Consider the following 9382-nt stretch of genomic DNA (forward strand, 5'->3'; position numbering starts at 1 on the left):
AAATGATTACTAAGAGGCATCCAATCACATCGCCAACACTTGACGCATGCGCAGTGCAGAGAGGTCTGGAGCGGGAGTTCATCCATCCGAAGGTGCTCGTCGGCTATTCGTACAGCTTCGTACACACTTCGGTATGTTCCGCCCACACCTCGGATCCTGCCGATAGTGAATTAGGGCTGTATTTCGTCCCCCTCGTTCTCTGTGTTGTTGTCCTCGGTGACGCGACGGAGGTGTAGCCTGACGCGGTCTCTTACGTGTCGGACTAAATAAAAGTGGAGCTCCGGAGGCCTGGGAGTGACGAGGCGAGTCTGTGTCGGGTAAGAAGAGACGCATTCGTGGGAGAAAGAGATTATGCACATGCCGTTTTATCGGACATGTCGCAATACTCGATCCGACTGTAACAAAGAGATCATGGCGGCGGTGGGCATGTTTCTCAACAGCTCGGACTTGCAGACAATGAGTCAGTCAGGCAGTCGGAGGAGGAAAGAGCGGTTTCTAAAAAGATGTGTTTATTTTAAGGCTAATAGATGCGTAGTAGTTCGAATGCGATCGCCTGTCCATTGGCCATTTTGATTAACATATAGCACAAAATATATGTTTTCTGCCTTAGCTAGCAGCTGGAAGGTCTGCGTGTTACGTTTTTACTGCATAACGTAACGTTACTTGCCCCATGCACAGCTCTTTTGGTAACACGAACGGATTTTTTGTTTTACAAACCCATGTAATAAAATGTTTTTAAGCGGCAAAAAAGTCAAAAAATTATGAGAAGCATTCCTTCTAAATTAAAGTACGAATCAGATTTGAAACAGATTTTGTGGTGCATTTTTGGTTCATTCAACCTGGAACACTATTGTACATGTTCAAACACGTTTAAAAATGCAACCCCCCTCCTTTTTACCTTTATATTTGAAATTACCACCAGAACACACGAAACATGTGTTTACTGGAACCCCGTTTTTTTTTTAAACATCTTGAATTAGAATGAAAATTATTATATTTAGAATTTGAAACCCATCTCAAAGATGACTTGCAGCACTGTGTACGGAAGTAAAAAAAGGCGGCAAAATGATGTCAGCTTGACTTGTTTAGCACGAAATATTTCGTCTCAGCTCACGTCTGGCATTATTACTGATTGTGATTACAAATGATCGGCTCCATTACAGTAAGCGTTATTAATATTCATATTTTCATTGATTAACTTTGGTGCATAAGCCTATTTTATTTCCTGTGATAATAGGCATTCTTCATAAGCGTAATGTTAAACAATAAACATAGTTACCGTATAATTGCGGCTGCACAGATACCGCTTTATACCGTGGTTTTATATATATTTTGGGGGGGAGTTGGGTGGGCTGATGGATAACCATTTGAATTGCTATAGTATCCCATGGAAATACACACACACAAATGTGGTTATAGGGTGGTTAGTTCATGCTTAACTTTCGTGGGGTAGCGTTTACGTGTCACATTCACAAGGATTTGTATTAAATACTTATGTTCTGGTTATTTTCTTTTCTGGACTTGACTGTATTTTTGAAACCGACTGTTTCAGACTATACAAATAAATAAATACCTTTTATGATATTGTCAAAATAAATTTTTGTTTCCAAGCGCCATTTATAAGGAATTTTTATGTTTCTATAGGAAGATGTTTTCTGCCCTTATTGTTTTACGCTATATATTTATAATCTGTTTTTAATTTTTATTTGATCTCTAGGCTACCTAAATGACTATGGAAGCAGGAGCAGATGTCCAGCAGGGTGGCGACACTGCAGTCTCAGAGACAGACACCCAGCAGATTGCTACCTTGGCACAGGTGCGTCATTCTTGCGTCTATTTAGTCTCAGCGTTTTCCGTCTCATCTCTAATCCCGGTTTATATTCCCTCATGCAGGTTTCCATGGCAGCCGGACAAGCATCAATTACAACACCCACAGTGACCTTAGTACAGCTACCCAATGGCCAAACAGTGCAAGTTCATGGGGTCATCCAAGCAGCACAGCCTTCTGTAATACAATCCCCACAGGTGCAAACTGTTCACGTAAGACTTCCAATCTAATACAATCCTTCATTTAATTTGGGTTATATAAAAGCATTTATAAATATAAATATAATGCGGCTTGCTAATGTAGAAGACTGAAATGTGAACTTGTTTGAAAAATGTGCCTCATGGTGTTTTGGGTGTTATAAAAGGCATTTTCTATTAATATTTATGTGTTCCTGTCTTGTATTATATTAGATTTCTACCATTGCTGAGAGCGATGATTCCCAGGAGTCAGTGGACAGCGTGACAGATTGCCAGAAAAGGAGAGAGATCCTGTCTAGACGGCCATCATACAGGTACCTGGATGTACTTAAAGTGCCATTAAATACCATTTCTGCCACTTTCCCATTTAGATTGCAACATTGCTTCTAGAAAACTTTGTCTTCCTTTTGTTGATAGCGTATTTACAATCTGTCTTGATGTTTTGTTATGCAGAAAGATCCTGAATGACCTGTCATCAGATGCTCCAGCAGTACCACGGATAGAAGAGGAAAAATCAGAGGAGGATTCCACCCCAGCCATAACAACCGTTACCATGCCAACGCCCATCTATCAGACAAGTAGTGGGCAGTACAGTAAGTACATTATATTTGTTTGTTTTTAAAACTAGATCCTCTTTTAAGATCACAAGAAAGTATGTTAACATTTTTGAATTTCTAAACAAGGGATATAGCACGAAGAATGCATTGTATGTATTCAGAATGTGTGGCTTTTCCTCCTTCAGTTGCAATAACCCAGGGTGGGGCGATCCAGTTAGCCAATAATGGAACAGATGGAGTTCAGGGGTTGCAAACCCTCACCATGACCAACGCTGCAAATGCTCAGCCCGGCACAACTATCCTGCAGTACGCACAGACGAGTGATGGCCAGCAGATACTGGTGCCCAGCAATCAAGTAGTAGTGCAAGGTGCGATTTCACAAAAATAAGGCATTTTGCTTTAACACGTACACATGAGAGTAAAGAAGAGAAGGAAACATGCAATATTCTAGATTCCTAGATATGGTAGATAAGTACTAGATTATGTCACTTCCTATGTTCTTTGCCTACTTTGTGTTTAGTGACCCAAACACACAAGGAATCCAAATGTGTTTTGCCAAACTGTAAATGGTATGTGCTTTTTTTTAAGCGGCCTCCGGAGACGTTCAAGCATATCAGATCCGCACTACTGCCGCCAGCACCATTGCCCCAGGAGTGGTCATGGCCTCCTCTCCTGCATTGCCAAGTCATGGAGGTACCGAGGAGGTCACACGTAAGAGAGAGGTTCGACTTATGAAGAACAGGTACGATGTTGTGATGTCATTTTTGGTCTGATAGTAGTGACATGCAAAGTAAAATAGTTTGAGGTTTAGCTATGTGGAGTGATCTTTCTTAGGAGCTCTAATTAAATTTGTGTATGTTTGTGTAGTAAGCCACAAAGACATTATAATAGTAGGAATAACGTTTGACTGATTGGTGTGGTGTCCTTATGATTTCCTGACTGTAATGATCTGGTTCAACCACAGGGAGGCAGCGCGGGAATGCCGCAGGAAAAAGAAAGAGTATGTGAAATGTCTGGAAAACAGAGTGGCTGTTTTGGAGAATCAGAACAAAACACTCATCGAGGAGCTTAAAGCGCTAAAGGACCTTTACTGTCACAAATCTGAATAATAACACACGTGCTGAACAGATTTCTTCAGGTGCCTCAAGAGACAAAGACTCTGAACACACCACAAGCACCTGCACAGGATCTCCATCTCTTTTCATTTCTATTTGTCCCCTTTTTTTAAATAGTATCTTCTGTAAAAAATCAGTCATGACAAAGACAGTATAAGTGTAAACTTTTTTATTTTCCCCATTTCTCTTCATAAGAAAGAGAGTTGTTTTTTCAAAAGGAAATTGCAGGGTACAGTTTGGGTTATCAACAAGTTGCCCTACTTTAAGGAGCTTTCTGAATCCAAAAGAGCACCTTTCCGCTTTAGTCATGATGGGAAACGAATGATGTTTGTGTGGGTTTATCTCGGAGACAGCTCAGTGTGCTGCTTCTGAGACCAGCTCCTGTCATTCAGAGGTGTGGATTTGAAAGACTTTCCCTACACCGCACCAGTCCATGGCGCTGCCTGCAAGCATGATTAAAGAGGGATGGTGATTTTTTTTTACTTTTGAAGCATGGGTCTTTAATGATTGAGATTAAATCAACTGTGCGCTCTCTTGTTGCTTTAGTGCTTCTGTTACTAATACATATAATCTTTTTTTTTATGAAGACATAATATAGATAATTTGTATATATCAATCTATGTCAGAACAGAGGCATATATATATATATATATATATATATATAAATATGTGTGTGTGTGTGTATATACCTGTGTTATGACATTGATTCATGTACAAAGCTCCATTGTCTGTTTTCTAAAGCAGTGTTTTTGTTACAAATTCAAGTGCTGTATGGAGAAACTCGGCTTTGTTAAAAAAACATGTGGATTCTTGAAAACATGAAATGAGAGTGTTTGAGAAGGTGCAAAGTAAATGTATGTTATTTCCTAGGCCATACTAAGAAAATCTTTTTAAATTTGTCTGCTTATATTGTAATATATATTGAATTTCCTAATCTATACCAGACTTCACAGGTTGTTCTTTTGCCATCTACACTGATCAGAGGCTAGTTGTGTGTTGAGTCCCTGATATTTTAAAAAGGCATTTTGATATACAAGAATTGATCTCTCATCAGTGTGTAGAGCTTTTGTGTTGCACATTGCTATTGTGGAAATGCTGTTGTTATTTTCTTTTGTCTTTTGCCATAACATTTCACCCTCCAAGTTTTTGTTAACCTGAATTATTTTGATTATATTGTATTTTTTTAAGATATGTTGCTTATGTGTAACCTAACTCAAACTTTCTGGAACAGTCTTTCATCAGCAATTATATATTTGGCAGATGTTTGTAGTCTCATGTGCTGAAGTAGTTTTTATTATTTTTAGAGTTTGTGATTTCATGCTTCATACTACAGTTGCTCAGTTATCCTCCTAGAAATCGGAAGAGTTTAGTGCCTACACGGTTCACATTTGCTTTCAACTCAAGGGAAAGCGATTATTCAGAACCAGAATTGAGCAGTGTGGTTTTGTACATTACAAGCCATTAATTTGTAACATTTAGAACACCAAAACCCCAATATAAATCATAATATATCAGCGGCAGGAACCTTGTGATCAGTATGCATATGTTTTCTGGGATTTCCAGAATAAGGTGAGCACAGGAGCACTCAGCACAAATACTGTATCTCACAGTGTTCTCAACTCGGACGTCCGTTTCTTTTGTGACTAATGAAGCAGATGTAACAATAGCAATTTTTCACATATTATAATCCATAAAATTTAATGGAAGTACAACCATTTCTGAAAAAACATAATTGGATGGCACTCGCTCACTGAAATAAACAAGGGATATTTGATTTAACAAAGTTGTGACAATGAACCATACATATATGTTCGTTATTGTATAATTCATACATTATCACACAATATTTAAAAAATAGGTAGTAAATTCCATCCTGAACATAACCATGTTGTCCATTTTAGAGCAATCCCAGAATACAATAGTCTGGTTGTTACTTTATTTGCTTTAAAATACAAAATAATTGAAATAGCAAGACTACGCATTCTAGTCTCACCCACATTTTGACAGTTTCGCCTAATACAAGTTTTTTAGCATTTTAGAAAAAATTATAATCTTTTTCCTCAAAGTGGCCAATAAAAAAGCAGCATATTGCACCTACAAAGAAAAATGCCATTTATATCAGTGTTTGCAAAACAACAGCCCAAAGCTCCCTGGTTATCTCAAGGCTGGAGAGCGCAAACCTTCACGGTCAGTGATCAAGGTCTCCGGTATCTTTGAAAGTAGGCACAGTCAAGCAAACTCATAAGACATGTGCAGGAGATTCACATTTCGCACGGAATAAAGATGACAGAAAAAGTAGGAAATCCTGCTTAGAATTCTGGGTTGATTGTTAGATTGTGAGAGGGAGAAAATTCCGAAAGAAAAAAACATACTAGAAATAAATGAGACACTCCAGATGGCTCCCCATCACAAATTTCAGGTCACAAGGTGCTTCACTGTAATGATACTGAAATTTGGAACTTCACCACATTAAGGAGTATTTTTTATATCTATTGGTATGTAATATTTGTTTGATTGTTGCCCACGGCAACATACTAGAGTTGTTTCTCATATGACTATAGCATCTTTTCATACCAACTTAATTGGCTGCCAACTTAAAACATCTACTGTCTGCTGCATAAAACGTTCTTGAGAGACTTCAGTATTCATTTAAATATAAAGGGTAAGCATAAACTCTTTGAAAGATGGCTAGAAACTCAATACAAGCAAAAACAAGAGAAGCATAAAATAAAAAAATATTAAAATATTACAAATACATAACAATATGTAAGCTGATACTAACAAACAGAAAAAAGAAAATAAGATACATTTGTTTTTTATTTATTATAATATGAACAATATATTTATTATTATGTTTTTTTATAATTTATATTATAAACTATACACTTATTCCTAATACACAGTTATTCGCACTCAGAAAGAAGTATTATATTAATTACTTTTATTCCATGATGGGAGGCAAGATAACACTAACGTTTCGGCTAATGCCTTTTTCAGTGTGTTTAGCCATTTAGTTGTCACATCCACAATTAAAATTATGTCATCATTATTATCATCGTCCACACCTGTGTATCCCAATTGTTTAACACTTAACAATATAATTTCCAAGTGGAAGCCCCGATATCTCACCTCCACACACCCAATGGCACACTTCTTTGGGTTAGCCGTCAGCCCGGCTGTACGTGAATATGCCGCTTCTACTCTTTACTATAGATGATAATGTCATCCAAGTAAGTGGAGGCATATGCCGCGTGCGGCCGAAATAGGCGGTCCATGAGACGCTGAAAGGTAGCTGGAGCTCCGAATAAGCCGAATAGAAGTGTGACAAATTAGTTTGAACCGAACGGCGTGGTGAAGGCTGTTTTTTCTTGGGAGATAAGGGGATCTGCCAATATCCTTTGGTCAAATCCAGTGTCGAATACAAATGAGCTGCAACTAGTTGATCAAGCAACTCGTCAATCTTTGGCATTGGATAAGCGTCAAATTTCGACACAGCATTTACTTTTCGATAGTCCACGCAGAATTGCACAGAGCCGTCTGTTTTAGGAACTAAAACTATTGGGCTCACTCAATCGCTAATGGACTCTTCTATTACCTCCATATCGAGCATATCGCCTAATTCCTTCTGAACAACCTTTTTTTTGTTCGGGTAACCTATACAGCCGGATATGCACTACCACGCACGGGTTATTCTCAATATGGTGCTCGAGGTTAGTGCCGCCCTGCAGGGGCGAGATCACATCCAAGAATTCCGCCACCTCAGTGATCTAGGAGTGGGAGAGTTGATCTCCACCGGGGGCCAGGGCGAGATATTTACTTTTGGTAGTCATTCCTGGCCTGAGATCTTCCTCTCTAATCACTACCATCGACAGCATCACTGCCTACACATTGTTTAATTTTTTTAGTAGGATGAGGTGGTATATTTGATGTGCCCTGCTCCTGTCTGCCCGAACTACCTCATTATTGAGATCTCCAGTTGGCTGTTTGACCTCCAAGGGCCCTTGCCACTTGGCGAGTAAATGAGAGCATGATGTTGGGAGTAATACAAGTATATTTATGCAATCTGGCACCCCTGTTATATTGCCTGCTTTGTTTGTCCTGGGCCTTTAACTAATTATCCATTGAGAGCTGCCCCAAAGTGTGGAGCTGTGTTCTCAGGTCCAGGACATACTGAATTTGGCCTTACTGTCCAAAGGTCCGTCCTCCCAAGCTTCCTTTATGATGTCCAGCACCCCATGGGGCTGACGTCCATAAAGCAGCCCAAAGGGGGAAAACCCTGTGGAGGCTTGTGGGACCTCGCACACAGCAAATAAAAGGGGCTCAAGCCATCAATCCCATTTTTTGGCGTCCTCGTGAACAAACTTTTGGATCATTATTTTTCATTTGCAGTTTAAATGCTTAACTAGCCCGTCCGTTTGTGGGTGATAGACGCTGGTACGGATCGCTTTAAGGCCCAATAACCCGTAAAGTTTGCGTAGGGTCCGTGACATGAACGCCATCCCTTGATCCGTGAGAACCTCGTTGGGGATTCCCACGTGGGAGATAAATTGAAAAAGGGCATCCGCTATGCTTTTCACGGAAATATTGTGGAGCGCCACTGCCTCGGGGTATCGCGTTGCATAGTCCATTATGACTATTGCAAAGCGATGCTCTCATGCAGATCGTTCTAATGGCCTGATCGGGTCCATACCAATTCGCTCGAAGGGGACCTTTATGAGAGGAAGAGGGCACAATGGTGCTTTTGGATTGGCTGGTGGGTTTACAAACTGACATTCAGGACAAGATGCACACATTTACATTTAGGCATTTGTCAGACGCTTTTATCCAAAGCGATTTACATTGCTTTATCCTATACATTTTACATAGGCATTTGCAATTCCCTGGGATCGTACCCACAACCTTGCGTTGTTAATGCTCTTACCACTGAGCTACAGGATGGGCCGGTATACGTACTGTAGGTCGTCCGTCATATTGGAACGGTGGGAGTCGGTCTGTGTTGCAAAATCTAGCGCTTTCCAGTGGAAATTGGGTTACTTTGTAACTGTTGCTCCGGTTTGTTTTATCCACAGGTTAGGACTGGAAGGCTTTTGTTATAGCTGTCAACCTTAAGATGATTTTATTTATGAATGTTAAGTTCTGTTATTTGGACTAGGGACGTTTGGCTTGTGATGAAGAATTTTGTCTCACAGATCTTGCAACCCTACAAGCAGCTAGGTTAACACTCAAGAGCAAGCTGACTGTATATGATCGTGAAAACATAGGGGCCCATTTTTTGTTGTGTAAACTCCATCCATCCATCCATCCATCCATTTTCTACCGCTTATCCGAACTACCTCGGGTCACGGGGAGCCTGCGCCTATCTCAGGAGTCATCGGGCATCAAGGCAGGATACACCCTGGATGGAGTGCCAACCCAAACTTGGGTTGTGTAAACTCAAACATTATATTTCCTACACTAACACTTAACAGTAACAAAAGGGAATCCAATTTTTGTTACACATGATCATAAATCCCTTGTAATGATTATTTTGTTTCTTAAGAGGTTCATTTAAACAAATCAGATTTTCGAGAAAAGCAAAATATAAAGTATAATTTATTTACCATTTTTTGAGGGTGTTACTTCTTTTTCATGATGTATTTTCTCAAAATATTTTGAGGCTCTTTAAAAAACAAAACTATTTGAATG

The 9382-nt window shown here is 39.5% G+C and overlaps 1 protein-coding gene across 3 annotated transcripts; it reads left to right on the forward strand.

Annotated features, from left to right (window-relative positions):
• Positions 1 to 68: 68 nt before the first annotated feature.
• On the forward strand, positions 69 to 4972 carry creb1a (cAMP responsive element binding protein 1a). Of its 3 annotated transcripts, none has more exons than XM_056729803.1 (8): positions 69 to 317; positions 1718 to 1816; positions 1894 to 2025; positions 2239 to 2339; positions 2479 to 2618; positions 2768 to 2950; positions 3171 to 3324; positions 3547 to 4972. In XM_056729803.1, the coding sequence occupies exons 2-8, from the start codon at positions 1727 to 1729 to the stop codon at positions 3689 to 3691; spliced, it is 945 nt and encodes a 314-aa protein (XP_056585781.1). In that variant the 5' UTR covers positions 69 to 317; positions 1718 to 1726; the 3' UTR covers positions 3692 to 4972. The 3 variants fall into 3 exon arrangements, with proteins under 3 accessions (XP_056585781.1, XP_056585765.1, XP_056585772.1); XM_056729787.1 differs by having other exon boundaries at positions 73 to 317; positions 1894 to 2040; XM_056729794.1 differs by lacking the exon at positions 69 to 317 and adding an exon at positions 1104 to 1162 and having other exon boundaries at positions 1894 to 2040.
• The last annotated feature ends 4410 nt before the right edge of the window (positions 4973 to 9382 follow it).

This window comes from Triplophysa dalaica, chromosome 2 (genome assembly GCF_015846415.1).
Source record: "Triplophysa dalaica isolate WHDGS20190420 chromosome 2, ASM1584641v1, whole genome shotgun sequence".
Classification (NCBI taxonomy): domain Eukaryota; kingdom Metazoa; phylum Chordata; class Actinopteri; order Cypriniformes; family Nemacheilidae; genus Triplophysa; species Triplophysa dalaica.